General features: G+C 38.6%; 2 protein-coding genes and 1 non-coding gene across 5 annotated transcripts in view; all 3 read left to right on the plus strand.

Annotated features, from left to right (window-relative positions):
- Positions 1-5,485: 5,485 nt before the first annotated feature.
- On the plus strand, positions 5,486-6,637 carry LOC146482868 (beta-2 adrenergic receptor-like). The gene has a single exon (XM_085106685.1). The coding sequence runs from the start codon at positions 5,631-5,633 to the stop codon at positions 6,492-6,494; it is 864 nt and encodes a 287-aa protein (XP_084962811.1). The 5' UTR covers positions 5,486-5,630; the 3' UTR covers positions 6,495-6,637.
- Positions 6,638-9,709: 3,072 nt separating this feature from the next.
- Positions 9,710-9,781, plus strand: Trnaq-uug (transfer RNA glutamine (anticodon UUG)). The gene has a single exon. It is a non-coding gene; the product is annotated as a tRNA-Gln (tRNA).
- A 7,458-nt stretch (positions 9,782-17,239) lies between these two features.
- Positions 17,240-20,835, plus strand: part of LOC146482870 (receptor-type tyrosine-protein phosphatase delta-like) — a 74,130-nt gene continuing 70,534 nt past the window's right edge. Inside the window, exon 1 of one of the 3 annotated variants that reach the window (XM_085106682.1) lies at positions 17,240-17,554. In XM_085106682.1, coding sequence (XP_084962808.1) covers positions 17,485-17,554 — 70 coding nt within the window. In that variant the 5' untranslated portion in view covers positions 17,240-17,484. The remainder of the gene's footprint in view (positions 17,555-20,835) is intronic. The other 2 variants (XM_085106684.1, XM_085106683.1) reach the window with 2 other exon arrangements.

Here is a 20,835-nt window from a genome sequence, read left to right on the forward strand (position 1 = left end):
TGTTTCGCTTGATGTTGCTATGAACAAAAAACAATCAGCAACGACAACAATGTGAAGGATAACAACAGCAACAACAACAGCCGCAGAAAAAAAAGCGGTTAGAGTTAACGATAGAGTTGTTTTCAATAGAGTATCGTAGAACCAATCACAACCGGACGTAAAGAGCGTAATGAACCATGCAAAATTCAAAGCAAATATTTGTAACCGGTGTCAAGCGAGGGAAAGCGCATGTGAGCAAGACACCATTGGTTTGGGTTTGGTTTCTGGTTGGTTAAGAATATGGCGCGAGTTTCGCTAGCTAATGACAGAGCGTATTAAACCAAAACCAGAGCAAACGTGCAATGCGTTCGACACAACTGAAAAGCGTTCTAACTGCTTTGAAATCTTTTACAATGACGACGGCCATAACAACAACTTTAATAACAAAATTAGCAACAATAAAGTAATTAAAACAACGACAATTATAACACGAACAACAGGAGAGAAAACAACAACGACTGCAACAACATCTGCAACAACACTGTTGACCAAAGCGGTGGAGTACCTTAACCCTGGCAGTCACAGTACTCAGAAAAGTAACAGAAGGATATTCAACAACAAACATCTTCCAAAGCAGTAAACAAGACCTACAACTGAAAACTACCACAAATTATCATCACTATTTACAACCAAGTAAAACTGTGACATGTACCATAATGCCTTTTTGCAAGTTGCAATCAAAATTTTGACTCGCTAATGGGAAAAGGAATCAGGGAAAGCCTTTTTGTTTGCCTAGGATGCTCTCCTATGTCTTGATATGATATGATTTCTTCAGTTAAACATATAAGTGGTTCATTTCGAATAAGGGTTTGGGGAGCTAAGTAACAATGGAAGCTTAGTATCAATTGGCCAAAAAGGAACTCATATGTTATTAATGCATCATGTAAGCTTCTTTTAGTAACTGTATACACTACGTTTTAAAATTTGTTGCACAACTTCCACGCAAACTATCACGTACTGATAGAGCTACGAGAGAAAATAAAGTATAGAATTGTTCTTGTAGGTATAGTGGTTGTTCATGACTGCAGGAACACGGACAACTGTGCAAATGTTCAGACACTTTTATTGCGGGAAAAATCTTTTGGTTTTTAATTTTTAACGTATACGTTGCTAAATTTCTGAAAAAGACAAAAGAAAACAAAGAAAAAAACACTACTCTCCCACCCGGAAAAGAAAAACTGCTTCACATTTTTTGTAACTCCGCTTCAAGCCGTGGTACGAGTGTTGAATTTCCCTTCTTATTCGAGTCCAATTAAGACATTCATGTCAAGTTATAATCTCTAGACTTATCCGTTTCTTCGTAGCATACGTATTTTAAAAGACTGAAAGGTCTCTCAGTCAACTGGTGCCGATACCTTGGTTCTTTTTACATTGTCTTCAACCAAGTTGAACAGCTGGATTGGAGATCACTCATTGAAAGAAACATTCAATACGGTATAAACAAAAGCCTCCATGTGATACTTCTTTTTTCAGAAACAAAACCCTGTTTCCGGTGAACAAATTAACTTTCAAACTTATATCAACCATGAGTGCTATTTTTAATTGATTTTTCGCTAAAACTGTCGGAAGAACCCCGGGAGACAGATTAGTAATAGTATTTGCAAAATTTCATCCATGCACAGTCAATTCGCGTGTGTGCAAAAGTGCTTTTGTCTTCTCCGCTTCCACCATGACGTCGTGTTCACTGCACTACCTTTCGTCGAGTTTCAACATGACTTTGATTACAATATGTTGCATTTCTGGAGTTTTGGCCTTTGTAGAAAATACAGTCGTTCTTTTATCCGTGCGGAAAATCCACTCACTGCGACCAACTGCAAGATACTTCATGACTTCGCTAGCTGCGGCCGAACTTCTCTCAGGGGTAACAGGGAACGCTTTCTTTTCTTCATGATTAATTTTGAATCATCTCAGGCACGATACAAGTTATTTCCCTTGGAAAACCGAGACTGTTGTTTGGATGTTTACCACCGTATCTGTAATATACAATTTAGTTAATGTCGCGTTGGATAGATACATCGCGATAACTTTGCCGCTACAGTATCACACGAGAATGGATTTAACAAGATGCGTTATGTTAATAGCTTTCGCGTGGATTTTGGCTTTTTCCAGTTCATTTCCACTGTATTTAGTCCCTGAGAAGCACTTGCCATATGTTTGGATTTGTGAAAGTATTTTTGCTGTACTAATCCCGTTTTGTGTAATAGCCGTTTGCTATTTTAAAATCTACCGAGCGACGAAAAGTACCTTTCGCCTTCGCCAGAATATCACGGATGCTCAACAGATTGCAGAGAATAAGCGACAAAGGAAAACAGCTTGCACATTTGCGATAATAACAGGGCTTTTTATTGTCCTGTTCACGCCGAGTTTTATTCTTAACTGCATCCAGTTATTTAACACAGAGATTTATGAGTTGAACGAGCAAAGTAAGTGTGTCGTTGGGGCTGGAAGGAGAGTATGGATTTGCATAGCAGTTGTCTCTTATTTTAGCGCTGTTTGTGACCCGTGGATTTACATGATTAGAATGCCTGATTTCCGATCCGCTTTGAAAGTGTTGCTGCAGTCTTCGTGCCAAGTTTTCAGTAAGTGTAGGTTCAAGAACAAGGTGCGGGCAAAAGACCGAGTTGGAGAGGGGTTGCAAGAAATTGACATCTTTGACACTACACTATAATTAAACTGAAAACAATGCCTTGCTTTATTTATCAAACGAAAATAAAAGCAATAAAATCTCTAAATTAAAACTTCAAATGCGTAGAAACACGAAAACGCATCATCAGTGAATATTGTCTCTGGTTTTAGAGTTGGAATAGATTTAAAATTGACCTAAAAAGCTGTATTGTGGTTGACTGCTTAGAAATTAATCGTTGCACATTTTCAAACAAAATTCTGGAAATAGCTTTGCATTAAATCAAGACCTATGAGAGTATTGAAGTCTTTTATCCTTCTCATTAAATTTAAGCTTTTGTATTTTATTAAAAGTGTCTCCTTGTCACCTGCGATGTGTAAGACAAAAGGGTTATAAGATTGCGTTTTGCTTTGAAGTTTAAACCATTAATTTGCGAGTGCAAATGAAAAAGGGAGCAAAACAGAACTGGAATGAAAAAAAGTAAACGGTCGGTTAATGTCATAGGCAGCGAAAACAACAACAGCAACAACTTGAAAACAGAGTACAAAATTTTCAACCGAATTTGAAAACAATAATCAGATTTATAGATCAGCCAACTACGAATGTGCCGACTTTGAAAACGTTTATTGCTTACTTTTTTACTATTAGAGCGAATGCCATCGAAATCAAATGCTGACCTTTTCAGGAATGTATCTGGAAACAATTTGATTTCATAGGTTAGTATTAATTTTATTTGATGTTACTTTGATATCTAATTTCTGCATGAGAGGCAGATTTTTCCGAAAATGGAAAACTCCTGTTGTACATTAAGAATAGTTAACTCTTTTAAAATAACTTTTATAGTTTTAGCTAGTTCTTTTGTTGTTCTATTTTTTTTTATTACTCTTCGCTCAATTTTGACGGTTTTCTTCATTGAAGGTTTGGGGAATTCCAGAAATCCAAGATGGGCGGATCGAAGTTGGCCGCAGTTTGGCAATTAGGGAACTTAAGCAACGACGACGGTAACGGCAACGAAAACGTCACCCGAGAATATATGTTTATTTCATTTGTACTACTTCGCAATTATTTCAACTCGCTTTTAAAAAATGGTGAACTATCCAGGAACGACCCAGGAACCAAATTGGAAGGAGTGGCGTACACATTAAGAAAGAAAATGAAAAATTTACCGTCGTGCGTTCACGTTCTCCACAAAACCTTAAATGTGGTCATTTCACGTTGTAGTTTCGCAGAGGATGGAAAAGAAATGTATGAAAATGTAAAATGCACGTGCAGAGCGATTGCTTTTGCTCATTAAACCTATTGCGTTGCGGCGTTGTCGTTGCCGTTGCCGCCGTCGTTGCTTAAGCTCTCTAATATACCGAATTCATAAAGATGCCCGCCGCACGGTATGGGTTAAGATAACACGGAGTCGAGGCTCTTTAGGACAGACGTCACATTTACGACCATTTACCACCAAATCCTTTCTTGATTTTACTCAATTCGAAGTGCAAAGAGCAGACTTTAGTTGTATCTTTCACTTTAAAGTATTCGCCTTCGTCTCTCCGTATTTTAGCAAGCCTGGCATCTCTCAGCTTTCCTTTCGGTGGGAAACTAAAAAATCCTACCTTTTGCCATTCTGGACTGACAGTTCAGTTTTTGGTGGAGCTACGAGAGAAAATAAATTATAGATTTACACTTGAACGTGTAGTTGTTGTACATGATTGCAGAACACGAACTTCTGTGCTACGTAATGTTCACGTACATTTAATTGCAGGAAAAATCTTTTGATTTCCAATTTTTACCGTATACATTGCTAAATTTCTATAAAGGAAAAAAAAAGAAAACAAACAAAAAAAATGTATGACACAAAACAAAACCACCATTCCCCCAAAGAAAAAAAAACTACGTCACATTTTTTTGTCACTTTGCTTCATGCCACGGTACGAGTGTTGAATATCCTTTCTTATTCAAATCCAATTCAAGTGCACCTTCTCTTAAATAAATCTTTGCACCTGTTCGAAACATATTGCGCTATTTAGCGCCTGTTTTTTTAACCAAATCTTGACTTTTTATAGGCTGTAAAAGTTACGAAATCTAGCATCATCTGTCCCATGACCGAGCTAGTAAGGGGCATGGGTCTATTCCTTACTTGACGTCACAAACTGCTTCGCATGCATTTTCACAAAGACTTAATACAATGCAAATCAGTTTGTGACGTCAAGTAAGGAATAGACCCATGCCCCTTACTAGCTCGGTCACGGGACAGATGATGGCTAGATTTCGTAACTTTCAACAGCCTATAAAAAGTCAAGATTTGGTTGAAAAAAGGCGCAAAAAGGCTCAATTCGTTTCGAACAGGTGCAAAGGTTTATTAAAGCGAAAAAAAAAAAAATTGGGGGTTAGGTGCACTTAAAGACATTCATGTCAAGTTATAATCTCTAGACTTATCTGTTTCTTCGTAGCATAAGTATTTTAGAAGACAGGAAAGGTCTCTCAGTCAACTGGTGCCGATACCTTGGTTCTTTTTACATTGTCTTCAACCAAGTTGAACAGCTGGATTGGAGACCACTCCGGCATTGAAAGAAACATTCAATAAGGTACAAACAAAAGCCTCCATATGATACTTCTTCTTCCTTTTTTTTTTTCAGAACAAAACCCTGTCAAATTAATCTTCCAACTTATATCAGCCGTGAGTGCTATTTTTAATTGATTTTTGGCTAAAGCTGTCGGAAGAACCCCGGGAGACAGATTAGTAATAGAATTTGCAAAATTTTATCCATGCACAGTCAATTCGGGTGTGTGCAAAAGTGCTGTTGTCTTATCCGCTTTGACCATGACGTTGTGTTCACTGTACAACCTTTCGTCGAGTTTCAACATTACTTTGATTACAATATGTTGCATTTCTGGAGTTTTGGCCTTTGTAGAAAATACAGTCGTTCTTTTATCCGTGCGGAAAATTCACTCACTCCGAACAACTGCAAGATACTTCATGACTTCGCTAGCTGCGGCCGAGCTTCTCTCAGGGGTAACAGGGAACGCTTTCTTTTCTTCATGGATAATTTTGAATCATCTCAGGCACGGAACAAGTGATGTCCTGTGGAAAACCGAGACCGTTGTTTGGATTTTTACCACCGTATCTGTAACATACAATTTAGTTAATGTCGCGTTGGATAGATACATCGCGATAACTTTGCCGCTACAGTATCACACGAGAATGAATTCAACAAGATGTGTTATGTTAATAGCTTTCGCTTGGATTTTGGCTTTTTCCAGTTCATTTCCACTGTATTTAGTCCCTGAGAAGCACTTGCCATATGTTTGGATTTGTGGAAGTGTTTTTGCTGTACTAATCCCGTTTTGTGTAATAGCCGTTTGCTATTTTAAAATTTACAGAGCGACGAAAAGTACCTTTCGCCTTCGCCAGAATATCACGGATGCTCAACAGATTGCAGAGAATAAACGACAAAGGAAAACAGCTTGCACATTTGCGATAATAACAGGGCTTTTTATTGTCCTGTTCACGCCAAGTTTTATTATTAACAGTATGCAGTTATTTAACACAGAGATTTATGAGTTGAACGAGCAAAATCTGTGTGGCGCGAGGTCTGTAAGGAAAGTGTGGATTTGCATAGCAGTTGTTTCTTATTTTAGCGCTGTTTTTGATCCGTGGATTTACATGATTAGAATGCCTGATTTCCGATCCGCTTTGAAAGTATTGCTTCAGTCTTTGTGCCAAGTTTTCAGTAAATGTAGGTTCAAGAACAAGGTGCGGGCAAAAAACCGGGTTGGAAGGGGGTTGCAAGAAATTGACTCCGGAATATCAAGGGAAGACATCTTTGACACTGCGTTATAATTAAACTGAAAACAATGTCCAATTTTACTTATGAAACAAAAACAAAGGACATGTAATCTCTAAATTGAAACTTCAAATGCGTAGAAGCACGAAAACGCACTATCAGTGAAGATTGTGTCTGGTTTAGGAAAGGGAATAAATTGAAAATGGACCAAAAAAGCTGTATTGTGGTTGACTGCTTGGAAAGTTATCGTTGGGCATTATCAAACAAACTGCTGGAAATGGCTTTGCATTAAATCAAGACCAATCCATGAGAGGGTGGCAAGTCTTTTATCCTTCTCATTAAATTTTAAGCTTTTGTTTTTATTAAGAAAAGGTCTTCTTGTCACCTGCGATGTGTGAGACAAAAGGGTTATAATATTGTGTTTAACTTCGAAGTTTGAACCGTTAATTTACGAGTGCAAATGAAAGGGGAGTAAAATGAATGAATGAAAGAAAGTAAACGGTCGGTTAGTGTCATAGGCAGCCATATAAACAACTTAAAAGCAGAGCACAAAATTTTCAACCGAATTTGAAAACAAATTCAGATTGGTAGATCAGCCAACTTAACCCTTATTTAAAAGAAGGCGCTGACTTTGAAAACGTTTATTACTTAGTTATTTTATTATCAGAGTAAGCGCCATCAAAATTTCGACTTTTTTCAAAGCCGCATCTGAAGACAATTTGATGTGATAGGTCAGTATTGAATTTGATCTTACCATGACAGGCAATTTTTGACAGCCAAGTTTTTCCAAAAATGGAAAACTCCTGTTTTACACGAAGCCGTATACCTTTAGAGGTGTCTCGCGCCCAAACGATGTAGCGTGTCCGGTTTAAATTGTAGATACCTTAATCCCTATATCAAATGAAAGCTGATGTAACTGGCTATCACACTATACCGAGAATTTTGAATAAAATGAATAGTCGAATTTTTAGCGTTGTTTTCTCGAATCAATTTTTTTTCACTTGAAGGGGACACTTTAAAGAGCTGAAACTCAAAGGGAATTTGTTCGCTTGCCTTCAAATTTTGGACAGTAGCTAGTTTAACATATAAACAACAAAAATTTATCTGTGAATTTTTTCTTTCGAAATACTTTTCTCCGAAAGCGATTTTTTTACGATCACTCCACATTTTTTAATCCTATTTCGAAAATGTTCTGTAACCTTTCACTACAATTGAATATGGCAAAACGCAGACAAGTTGTTTTAGCGCTTTGAGTCCGGAAACTGAGGAGCAAATTAAATTAGCGAAAAAAAAATTCGCTTTGACTTTTAGCTTTCAAAAGGTGATTCGGGCGGTCGCATTTAGAAGTCGTAAAAAATTCGGCAATTCATTTTATTTCAAAATTCTTGGTATAGTTTGATAGCCAGCTCTATAAGCTTTAATTTGATATAGGGGCTTAGGTATCTACAGTTTAAACCGGACGCGCTACATCGCTTGGACGCGAGACACTTTTAAAGATATACAGCAACCTTAAGGTTACCCTATACCTTCAGAGGTGTCTCGCGTCCAAGCGGTAGCGCGCCCAGTTTAAACTGTAGATACCTAAACCCCTATATCAAATTAAAGCTTATGATTTTGGCACACGTTTGTGTTCTTCTATTTGTTTCGATTACTCTTCGCTCAATTCAGCGGGTTGCTGCATTGACGTTTTGGGGACTTCTCAGAAATCCAAGATGCTGGATCCAAGTTGGCCGCCGTTTGGCAATACTTACTTTAATTAATCCTCCTCGTCCCCTGTGGGCAATAGTACTGTAATTGCCTCGACATATGACGTCGCCACCTCCCGTTGCTGAGCATCTTGGGACGTGCGACTGTTCAAGGGTCATTGTTATTGTTAGGCTCTTGGAGTTATGGAAGGGGAGAGAGAGAGAACGGGGGTGGAGTGGGGGGAGCACCCCAGCAGAAAACGATGGAAACAAGGTCTAGACAGGGTAAAGCTAAAACTCCCTTTCGAACTCGTTCCAAGGGTCCTTTCTCTTCCTCGTTCGCTTGAGTCCCCCCTCATCCCATTTTTGAATCGCCTCTGCCCATTTAGGACCTTGGACTGGTTAGGACTTTAAACTAGGTCCGTTTATAGTATTCTTTATTTTTTGATGGGGTGTCTACAAACTGTATAGTTAAACCAGTCTAATTTCTGTCGAAACACATTTAACAAGTTTAAAGTGCCTATAATCCCAAAAATATTTTTCGCTCAAATAAATCTTTGCGCCTGTTCGAAACGCATTGAGCCTTTTTGCGCCTTTTTTCAACCAAATCTTGACTTTTTATAGGCTGTAAAAGTTACGAGATCTAGCCATCATCTGTCCCATGACCGAGCTATATAGTAAGGGGCATGGATCTATTCCTTACTTGACGTCACAAACTGATTTGCATTGTATTAAGTCTTTGTGAAAATGCATGCAAAGCAGTTTGTGACGTCATGTAAGGAATAGACCCATGCCCCTTACCAGCTCGGTCATGGGACAGATGATGGTTAGATTTCGTAACTTTTACAGCTTACAAAAGTCAAGATTTACTTGAGAAAAGGCGCAAAAAGGCTCAATGCGTTTCAAACAGGTGCAAAAATTTATTTAAGCGAAAACTTTTTTGGGGGTTATGGGCACTTCAATAAAACTCTTTCGATCACTGCAAGAAAATCCTTCAAACGGTCTCAACATTTGAAAAACAAAACAAAATAAAATAAAATGAAACAATATTTTTCTACTTCAATGCTTCAAACATCGATATGTCCTCAGTATACATTTCAAGTGAAAATGTTAGTTGGTTCAATATATTTAAATGCTGGATTGCTTGATCGATATATTTCCAAAGTAAAGTCGCACTACGAGCCTAAGTGGCCCACAAGGCCGGAGCTTAGCCCGGTTTCTGTAGCATGAAGTATTACTATTTCCCCCTGGACGGGTACTAGTCCATCGCAGGGTTACAACAGCAGTATGTCGCGGGTACCCATTTATACACCTGGGTGAGGAGAGACAATGTGGAGCACTGTTTCTTGTCTAAGGAAACAACACAGCAATGAAGAGACCAGCCTGGCCTTGAACCAACGACCCTCGGATCTTCTAACCGTCCGATCGAAAGTCGAGGCACTAACCACTACACCACCACGCCTCCACATATTTGCGATATGTTAATTCCCAGGGCAATAATCAATCTTGCAATGTTGCTAAGCAACATGTTTTCAATTCCTTGCACCTGTGCCATATCTATAAATTTAGATATAAGTTGAGCAACAGGTCCCATGGTGTAATGGCTAGCACTCTGGACTTTGAATCCAGCGATCCGAGTTCAAATCTCGGTGGGACCTTCGTAAGCTTTCTTTTTCTTCCTCTAACTCTTCATCAACTCCTCGTCTTAGTATACTGTGTTCATTTAGTCTGCAGTTTTTTTTTTATATTTATTTTTGACATATTTTTTTGTGAATACTGCTTCCTATAGATACAAGAGATATTATATATTAAATGTGATGGTTGTATGGTAAACTACTCCTTTTAATTATGAAAAATAACAGTTTGGTTTAAGTTTAAAGTTCAATCACTAAAGTCATTTCTTTAGAGTTGATAGTACTGTTTTAAAAAACATATATATAATATAAAGGTTTAAGGTACCAAGAGAGAGCTACTTTATTCTTTTCTAGGCGAGGCGGGCTTTCTCGTTTTCTGTGGCTTCTGTACACGTATAGAAGCTTTGACAATGAAATTGTTTGAGGTCTACTTCGGGTATGATTTCAGATAGCGTTGAAACTACGTCATTATTCCCAAAACGATATAAGAACGTGAAAGTTATAATTACTGTCACTGGTAACAGAAATCACTTCCTTTTAAGGAAGTTTTGTAAAAAAAAAAAACAACAACAACAAAAAAAAAAACAACAATAACAACAACAACAACAACAACCCAAAAAAAAAAAAAAACAGGAACGCCCAAATTTATCGAAAGATTGAGATTCTCGCCCCACTAACTCGTCAGAGAAGAATTGAAAACAATACGACATAAAGCCTTTTTAACTTTATTTCATTGTTCCTTGGTGTGGTTTAAACGCGGCCATTTTGTCGTTGTACCGTAAATATTTAGAGACTGAAAAGTTAACCCCAGTCAGTGCCGTGTTAGTGACTGTTAGGGGTTCTACAGTATTTGAACAGCTGCTTCTCGAACATGCAACACGCTAGAAATTAAATGCATCAAATAAGGCCTGCCTCCGGAGAACAAATTGATTTTCAAACAACTTTAATTGGTTTTGGGTCAAGCTATCAGAAAACTCTAGGGGATATATTAATAACTGTAGTCTAAAAATTCACCTGCGAAGTCGGTGTGTGCATTTGCACAAACGCTTTCATCTTGCCCGTTTCCGAACCATGTCGTGTTCGCTGTACATTTCGACGAGTCTTGCCATGACCCTAACCACTAACCCTAACCTAACCACTCGCTGCGAACAACTGCAAGATACTTCATGACTTCGCTAGCTGCAGCAGAATTTTTCTCAGGGTTAACAGGGAAAGCCTATTTTTTAATCATCTCAGGCACGATACAAGTTAGAGAGACTATTGCTTGGATGTGTACCACCGTATCTGTAACATTCAATTTGGTTACCGTTGCACTGGATAGATACATCGCGTTAACTTTTCCATTACAGTATCACAGGAGAATGAATTAAACAAGATGTGTTATGTTAAAAGCTTTCACGTGGATTTCGGCTTTTTCCTGCTCATTGCTTGTGTATTTAGTCCCGGAGAAGCGCTTGCTGCCGACTGATCCCTTTTTGTATAATAGCAGTTTGCTATTTTCAAATCTATAGAGCGACGAAAAGTACCTTTCGCCTTCGCCAGGATATCACGGACACCCAACAAATTGCAGAGAATAAACGACAAAGGAAAACAGCTTGCATATTTAGGATAATTACGGGGCTTTTTATATTCCTGTTCACGCCCAGTTTTACTTTTACCTGTAGTCATTTATTTAACACAGAGCTTTTTAGCGCCGAGTGGAGCGAGTATAAAATTGTGTGCTCCTTCTGTGAAAAGAGCCACACGGATTTGCATAGCAGTTGTTTCTTATTTCAGCGCTGTTTTTGATCCGCGTATTTACGTGATTAGAATGCCTAATTTCAGGGCCGCTTTGAAATTATTGTTCAACTGACTTTCCGTCGATGTGTCAAGGAACGTATGATATAAAGAAAATGTAAATACTTTGCTTTTTACAGATAAAACACAGCTGGTCTTTAGGCGTCCAAACAAATATTGGAAAAAAAATAAATTGAAAATTGTTTTGCATGAAGAACTATATCAGATGCAGAGGGGCTGTTTAATGAACATAGTATCCAACTATTTCTCCCATAACTTTAATTTTTATTTCCAAGGTGGAACAAGGAAATTTAGCAAGGAACTCGATTTTAACAGTCTTTCAATACAATCGCAGCCGAGGGCAACATTTGTCACACTTTAAATTTTATTCGTAAAAGTTAAAAAGATGTCTTAATTTTAGTAGTAGTTAGCATTAGATAGAGCACGCCCCCACAAGCATGTTAAACCTCTGTGATAAAGGATTGTATGTATGTTGTGGTTCAAATTTACCCTTGGTTTAAGTTTTATCTTCCTATTGTTTTTTGGTATGGGTAAGAATAATAACAAGTTTGAAACAATGGAAAATAAAATTTAAACCAAGCATAATATGGAACTACAACATTTATGTATGTATCTCTCCCTATCTATACCAGAATTTTTTTATCTTCCTCACAAAAATTTTTGCTATTGCAAAAAGCTATCCTATAGCTTTGAAAACCTCCATAAAAAATCCAGAACTTTAAGAATTTGGAAGTGAATTCGGATCTCGATTTAAATCTTGCAGCAATCAGTCCCGTGTGACCTTTATTGATTGTAAAATGCTCTAACATGCCACTACACAGAGGGAACTAACCGGCACAGTTTGTTACGTTTTTGGTCGTCAGCCGGAACCTCCTCTGCGTAAGGAGGCTACTTGAGAACTCCCTTGCGGCAGCAGAGTCTTTATAGCACGCGCACGCAGTTGAGGCACAAAATTGCTGACGAGAAACTAAACGAAAAAGGGGAAACCAAAAATCACATCGGATGCCAAATCCGAAAAACTGCTTGCATTTTGGTCTAAAACCGAAAACTGAATGCCGTAAAAGGAATTGAAAAAGCATCAAGCCGCAACAGACACGAAACCGAAAAAGACAAGTTTTGGGGTGCAAAAACAGGAAAGCCGAACTAAAAAAACTGCCAAAACCGAAAAACCGAAAATACCAAGTTCTCCCTCGGTCGTTGTAGTGTAGTGATTTGTGTCCAGAGTTTGAAATAAATGAGGTTACAGGTGTCATTGAAACAGCCTTTTCTCGCATGCTGAGCATTCTTTTCCAGGATTTGACCACCTTGTGGAGAAAATAATTTAACTTTCAAGCTTCGCTCTAGATTACTGGTAATATAACAACAAAGCTTAGCAAAGGGACATCTCTTACAAGGAGTCAGAACGAGGAAAGAACAATCTTTTTCTTCCTCTTAGTTGTTTTTAAACCATGTGAAGTACTACTACTAGGTCAAGCGCACTCGTACTTGTTGGCTGAGTATCTTTCAGCTGGTCGTCCTGTCACTGTGCTGCTATGTAATCGTTGGCAGAACTGTGATTGGTCGGTTGGGTTTCAGCTGATCAGCTGAGTTCCGTTCCATCTGATTCCTGGCCTCTACCCCTTCTCCTGCGTGATCGTTGCTGTTTCTATAGTTGTTGTCGCTAAACCTAATTCTTTGTTCCCTGAATAAGAATGCGGGTATACACTCGATTAAAAAAAACGTTGTCTCGACTGCAAAGTCTCGTGTAAATCGTAAACGACCTGATGGAGGTAATGGGTGATCTAATTAGCAAGCGCATATTTCGTGTTTTTTCTCTTTGTCCGCGAAAACTATGTAAATCAGTATAAGCTCTGAAAACTGCACCTGCTTTCATTTTCTAACAAGAAGAATGCAAATAAGCTCAAAGGTCAAACTCAAAAGCTTCCAAAAAAACTGTTGAATCTTATTTTTCATGGTTTCCACCTTTTAATTGAAAGGGTTCCTCAGTCAAGTGTGTCTCTCCAACACTTTCTCACTGCAGTTCTTTGTTGATTGTGTAATCCGCCACGAAGTGTTTACAGCCGCTCGGAGTAGTCTCACGGGATGTAAGGTGGCAAATTTTACAAGTGAACCAACGGAAGAGATCAATAACACTTAGCATTGAAAGATGAAGTAAATCCCAAGAGTTTGATCTTCTTGGTTCGTAACTACCTGTTTTCGATTCAGTCACAGTATCGAAAGCTATGTTAAAGGGACAGTATCACGCTATTTTCAGTAACACATCGAAAATCGGAAAGACGCTATTCGGTTGATAGCAGCCAAGATATAATGACAAAATTCCATTAAAAGACTATCAGAATGCAAAGAAACTATCCAAGGATATTTTCGCCGCCGTGGAACACTACGCCATCTCCGAGTAATGACAAGTAAGTTACGCATGCGCATAACCTTTCGCTTGTATTGGGTTTTTCTTACATTCTCGACTCCAGAGCTCTTCTTTGTTAGAAGCGTAAGCACTGGGGTCGAAAATGGTTTTTTTAGTAGACTAGCTGTATGTTACACGCGTGCAACTTGTGTCACAACGGCGCAACGAAATTGCGAGACAGGTTGCAGGAAAAATGCCTAGTGTCACAGCGCCATGAGTGAATCGGTTTTTCCAAATGCTACGTCATCAAACCGAAAACGAAAACGCATCAGCAGTCCAATATGTCTATGTTGTTGTCCACATATTGCCTAAAAAAAAAAAAAATTGAAATATTTTTTGGTAAATCACAAATTTATTTATTTCTAAACCCATAGACTCACCAGTAAAGCTTGGCAGCGGTTGAGGTAGTGAGCGGAGGTCTATAGCAACCGCGTCTTAAAACTAGTTATTCCAGTAGTGGCCACAATAGGCAATTTTTAACCCCAGACCCAAGAGTCATTATAGGAGCTGCTGCGACTTACAATAATAAGGTACGTGAAGCATGTAACTGATGTATGGCAGGGAAATATTTTGGTTTTGTGACCTACAAGTTACCTCAGCGTGTATTCGGCTCTCCACGCATTACTGAAGACTATTCAGCACTCTCCACCAGCAAACTCCCACAATGATTATGTGCGCATGCGTAACGTACTGGCCAAACCATGGAGATTGTGAAATGTGTTACTTCCTGTCTATAGATTTATACTACAGTCAAACCTGTATATAACGGCCCTGTATATAGCGGTCACCCTGTGTATAACGGTCACTGAACAACTTCCCGAAAATCGTCCCTTATATTTACTTTTAAGTTGACCTGCATAAAGCGGTCACCTGTATATAACGGACGCGGTCACCCTTTAGACTTCCTGAATGCACAATTTCATTATCTTCTACCTGTATATAACGGTCACGAAATTGGGTTACGATTAACGAATAATGCAAGGGATATATCGATGACTCTAACCCCAACTGGAGGGAGGAGGTCCGAACGATCTCTTTGATGGCCAAGATGGTGAAATTGCAGCTAGCCCCCCTGAGACGCGAAGGAGAAAGCAGCGATGCCACAGAACTTGACCTTGATGAATAAGACAGTAGCACAGGCAGTCGGGCTTGCAAAGCAGCTGAAAGACTTTGCTCAGTACGACATGAAGAACTTTCTTTCACACTATTTTTTTTTTTATTTTACATTAAGTAAAGTCAATGACATACTACATGAAATCAAGCTTCGAGCGCCGAAATATCAGAAAACTATAACCGATTTTTTTAAATCCATAATTACGTTAAAAGCTTTTCCTACAAGGAAACTTAGATGAGTATACTGCACCTCCGTAAAAGTACGCCACGGACATTTTATAGGCCTTTTTTATCCTGATTATTGCGTTGCTGTTACTCGTTATTGTCACTAAAACGCAAATTGAGTGATAATTTGTACATAAAAATGCTATTTATTGACTTCTGGGGGAGTTTAAAAGAAACCTGTGTACAGCGGTCACCCTGTATATAACGGTCACCTGGCCATTTCCCAAGGGTGACCGTTATATACAGGTTTGACTGTAGTAATCCTCTAATTAGAATAACGCCTCCTCAAAGACTTGGGCGGAGGAGCGAGGGAGCGAATGTGGGGTGGAGAGAGGCAGCAGACAGTGCGGGTGAAGGAAAAGTATAAGCGAGCAAAAAGACTCTCTGAATGTTTTCGATTAAATCGGATTAGGGAGAATATTGTTTTTCTGGTAACGGGCTACTGTGTATTGTGTTCTTCCTGACCCGATCAGATGAGTCTAGCCATGATTATTCCAAAAGAATGCTTCCTTATTTAAGTTTAAATTGCAAAAAAAAAAAAAAAAAAAAAAAAAAAAAGGATGGGGAAGGCTGATAATGGGATGATCCTCCCGCCTCTTCATATTGAAATAACACGATGTAATAAATAGATAAATAAATAAATAAATAAATAAATAAGTAGATTAATTAATTAATTAATAAAAATAAAGGCTTTTTTCCTATGTAAGCGGGTAGCGGGTTGTTGCTGCCTTTGATCAAAATTGGCTTAGCGAAAGGTCAAACTATTGCCGACCAATTATTTTATTTATTTATTCTAACTCGCCTATGATTTAATTTCAATTTCGTTTCTTTTAGGTTTCTTTCCTACCTTTTTAGCCTCAAACACAACGTTGAAAAGACGAAAACTTCTATGAACACCCTAGAATGTCTACCAGAATAAAACCTTTCCAAAAAAAATAAATAAATAAATAAATGAAAATTTCATGGACAGCTGATCTTTACCAGACCAACGAAAAGACCAACGATCGCAACAATAGCCTCCACTTTTGGCTCGTCACGCACTTTTTTTTTTTTTATTGTTGTTGTTGTTGTTGCGTGACGGGCCAAAAGAGCGTCTGATCTGAGAGGGAGGCTAATGTAAACATAGCCTCTGATGTTGTTTCATCTGTTCAAAACATTATTGACAAAAGGGCTTACAGCGCCACGCGACCTCTTGTCTTCAAAAGAATTACGTTATGCTGGACGTCAATCAAAGAAAAGCCGTTTAAATTATTTTAGATAAAATTTAAAAAAAAAGAAAATACTCTAGATCCACTAAATGATTCCTTTTCTTTTAGTTAAAGTGGTTTTCAAATCAATTTTGGTAAATGTTTATCATCTGTCACCTGATAAAATTCTGAATTTCTTGACTTTATTGCCTTGAAATCTTGATCCGACTTTATCCTTCCGTTTTGAAGGCAAGAGGTCGTAGTGTCTTGACAACGCTCAATCTGCGATGTAAGTCCTTTTCCTTCCACAAGTTGAAGTTTCTTCGGTTGGAAAAATTATTAATGTTCACTGCACAAGAGTTTTATGAGAGAACCTCATCCTTCAGTATACTACTGGGCTGAGTTGCTCGAAGCATGGTTAGCGCTAACCATTGGTTAAGGAGTATTAAAACCTATAGGTTGTCATGGTATCTAACCCGGGTTAGCGCTAACCATGCTTCGAGCAACCGGGCCCTGATCAATAACTGTCATAACTTGATTTCTCCAGAGTCGTTTTAAACGTGAAGAAAAAATGGATACATGTAGCTTGTTTTGTACAGTCACGCAAAAGCGTAATAGAAATCGAAAACTAGTCCAAAGGAATTAAGTCACCGGCGACGTCTTTGGAAGAATGTCTTTGTCTTTGATTTTCAATTATGTAAATAAGGAACAAACATACAGCGACGTTTTGAAAAAAGTTAATTGGTCAGAAACGACAGCGTAATCTGTTGTAAAATATTAAACCGGAACAGGCTTGCGCAATTGCGGGTCCAAATGACGGAGAACTCAAAACCGATACAAACCACAACATCACATCCTGCTGATACGATTGAATATGCTGAAGCCAATATCTTAACAGTTGAAACAACTTATTAATTGGCCGCTTGAACGAATGGTCAGCCGAGCGAAACGTGGAGTCACGGGCATGATATAGCATTCTGTGGAAACTGAAACAAACCAACATGGCGCAGTGTAATTCCAAGCTATATTTCCGGGTGGTATTCCTCTCTTTCTTTCTCTCTTTGATATCAGGTGAGTGTAATTCCATTTGCTATGTTTTGCTGATGGCTTTGTAGGACGTTCTGGGATGAAACATGCCTTTGACAGTAAAGTTATCGAGCGGTTTCTCTATTGTTGATTAATATCGATCGCGGGCATGTAGTAAATTCAAAGCTCACATTAAATCACTCGACAGATCTGTAGCTTCTACGGTAAAAAAATGCTTTGTTAAGCTTGCTGTTGGTTTGTAATGCACTGTAGTGTAATGTAAGTTATTCAATGAATTTCAAAGAGTTTGATTGCTTTCGTTGCTTGTTCATCAAGCTAAGGTATTTGACTTCCTGCTTTCTGACATACTGAGCATTCAGATATGCACGCTGATGTCTGAAGTGTTCTATCTCCCCGACTGGTTTCACTGGTTTATCATGGAACTAAGACTTCGTCGTCCCAAACAGTTTATCAGCTAGAGATCCATTACCAGTGTGGTAGAAACTTAAGAAACGAAACGCTTTGGCAGTCTGTGGTTTACCCCTCGGCAAATGGCTAGGCTGTGGAATTACGGGTGACACACAGATAATAATAATAAGCAATGATTCATAATCACACTATGTAACGCATAACCAGCGGGCGCTACGCCTCCTTTCTTCAAATCTGTTCTGATTGTAAGGTATTCGCTTAAACAGGCCGTGAAAATCGCCCGATGGATAAAGTTGTTCAGTGAAGTTGTTCAATGAAGGTCAAAGAGTTTGTGGTTGCGCTTTTCTCGGCTTTTTCTAGCAAACTTAGGTAAACTTCCTGCCGTGACTGCTTTGTTCCTTTCGATATCGTTTTATTTATAAATGAAGACATCGTTTTCTTCAAAATATGATCTCCAACACGACATTTCTATGAGTAATTATTTCAGACAGTTATCACCACAGGGAACTTGTTTTCCGTACACTTGTGCTTTAAGCACTTCTAAAATGCTATATGCAAATTGCACAATGTCGTAACACGTCAGTGGACTATAAATACTCTATTTACGTGATGAAGAACTCAGAACGAATATTAGCTTATAACAAATACGCAGGATTTCGTCTGACCAAAGCTTTAATATCGAATGATAATCGACTGAGAAACACAAACAGGCTCTGATTAACCCTTGAAATGCGTGATTCTTGTAATATGATTCGAACAATTTTGCTGTTGTGAGTGAAGCGTGACCAACCGTGATGTTTGCCTGTGAATGTTTTGTTCAGTGTGGCTATCGCTACAAACAAACCTTGAATTATTCAGCATGTGCAAAGTTAATTGTGGGTTTCTTGTAGCTCATTATGACCGCAGTGGAATTTGTTCCCCGTAGTACTTTGGGCCTGTTATGTTGACTCCTTAGAAACTGTTAGATATTCGTTGCACAGGCTCACCAACATCACCTAACTGCTCATTCCGGTTTGAAAGGCATAAATGACCTCAGAAATTCGGATTGAATTTTGAAGAAATACTAACGGCCGGTCAAACGAGAGCAAGTTAGTAGAACATATGTCAGAGCTGTTTAGTCAGACGCACTTCAGTTGAAATTTTCATATTAGACATACTGGAGCCAACCATGAGCAATAAATGTGTAGTTACTGAGATTTCAGATTTTCAGCTTCCTGTTAGATTGATTGCTGTATTGTTTCCGTCCTAGTTTACCTAAATCTGTTTAGTCAATTTAAGTTATAAGGTCAGTCAAGTCTCATGTCATTTGATATCCCAGTTTTTCTTTTATTTTATTTGAAAAATATAACGCGTATTTTGAAAAAGTAAAGTAAAGTCGCGCTTCGAGCCTAAGTGGCCCACGGCAGTAGCTTTACCCGTTTTTCTGTAGCATAGAGCATCCGGGAGTATTACTACAGTAACTCTCCTCCTGAATGGGATGCTAGTCCGTCATAGTGTCACCCCAGTGGCATGTCGCCTATTACCATTAATATACCTGGGTGAAGAGAGACAATGTGGAGTAAAGGTTCGTGTCTAAGGAAACAACATGATAATGCAGAGACCAATTTAAGCTTCGAACCACCGACCTTCAGGTCTCCCGATAGGAAATACGACTCAAAGTTTGACGGGCTAAACACTTCACAGCTAGCGTATGTGTACAATTGAAATTGGAAGATGCTCAGTATTTTTGCAACTGTGCGTACAAGTTCTAAATCGTGGGTACAACACTCGCTTTTTCAAACCAAAATATAAATTTTACGATTAAGATGGTACAGCTTAACCACAAAGTAAACAAAGCTAACAAGACGACTTCAAATGATGCTTGTTTATAACGGAGATCAGTCGACCTTTGAATATGATTTGTAGAACAGAACATAGTGTTGGTCTAATCATGTATGATCCGTGACACCATTTTGCGCGAGAGAAGGGATAAATCTTCATTTTGTCGCATATTGAAGCAAAACTACCTTAGCATATAGAAAGAAAGCTTTATTGAAAACAAATAACAACTTTCCAATTATCACTCAATATCTCTACCACTTCCCTGATTAGTTACCATGGTAACTAAAAGTACCACTAACGTTCAATAATTGTGTAATTCGAGATCTGTTGATTCAATCGTACTTTAACTTCGGCTACGAGATTCTACCACACTGCAAGCACTGTAGGTTTTTTTTTTGTCAGTAGGACGAGGAATATTTGAAGCGAAATGAAAGAACCTGCATCATCTATGCATGAATGGTTCATTTGCTAGACTAAACAATTTCGTCGATAACATATTTTTAATTAGGAGTGGGGGTTTTATCTTTTGCGTCGCGTTGCCTTTTTGCGACTACGAAATTTCAAGGAAACTGCCAATTAACAAGACAATGGTTTAATGACGTATTTTTGCTAAAAAGAAACGCCCTACCTGGTGCAGTTCATAGTTGTACTTTGAACAAACCCGTCTATTTATCAACCCATTCACAGTTCCGCTTTGACTCATTCCCCTGCTGTTGCGACACTTTCCCACGACCTGTCCTCCAGGAATAGTATTTTTTTTATCAGGCGTACGTAAGGCTCGTTTACACAAACGAATTTTGATTCAATTTTACTCCAACAATTTCTCGCACAAGTGCTGCGACCTCAAACCCGGTATAAACGAGCCGCAATTTCAGCTTGATCTTGTTGTAATTTCTGGTCTCAGGGGATAAGAAAATAGCTTACACCTATTGGTGCAAAGCTGGCGCGACGTAGGGGATTGTGCGCAAGAACAAGAACCCTGGCGGAAGAGATTTTAAGGTCATATTCCTTAGTCGTGAAGAAGGAAACCATGTTGATAAAACAGCTCCTTGAATTTTTGTTTCTCGGGGCGTCTT

Source organism: Pavona decussata, unplaced genomic scaffold, assembly GCF_977016875.1.
Source record: "Pavona decussata unplaced genomic scaffold, jaPavDecu1.1 SCAFFOLD_42, whole genome shotgun sequence".
NCBI lineage: Eukaryota > Metazoa > Cnidaria > Anthozoa > Scleractinia > Agariciidae > Pavona > Pavona decussata.

What these genes read in the sequence shown, in the direction of transcription:
- LOC146482868 (XM_085106685.1), top strand. Translation starts at nt 5,631, where the DNA reads ATGACTTCGCTAGCTGCGGCCGAGCTTCTCTCAGGGGTAACAGGGAAC.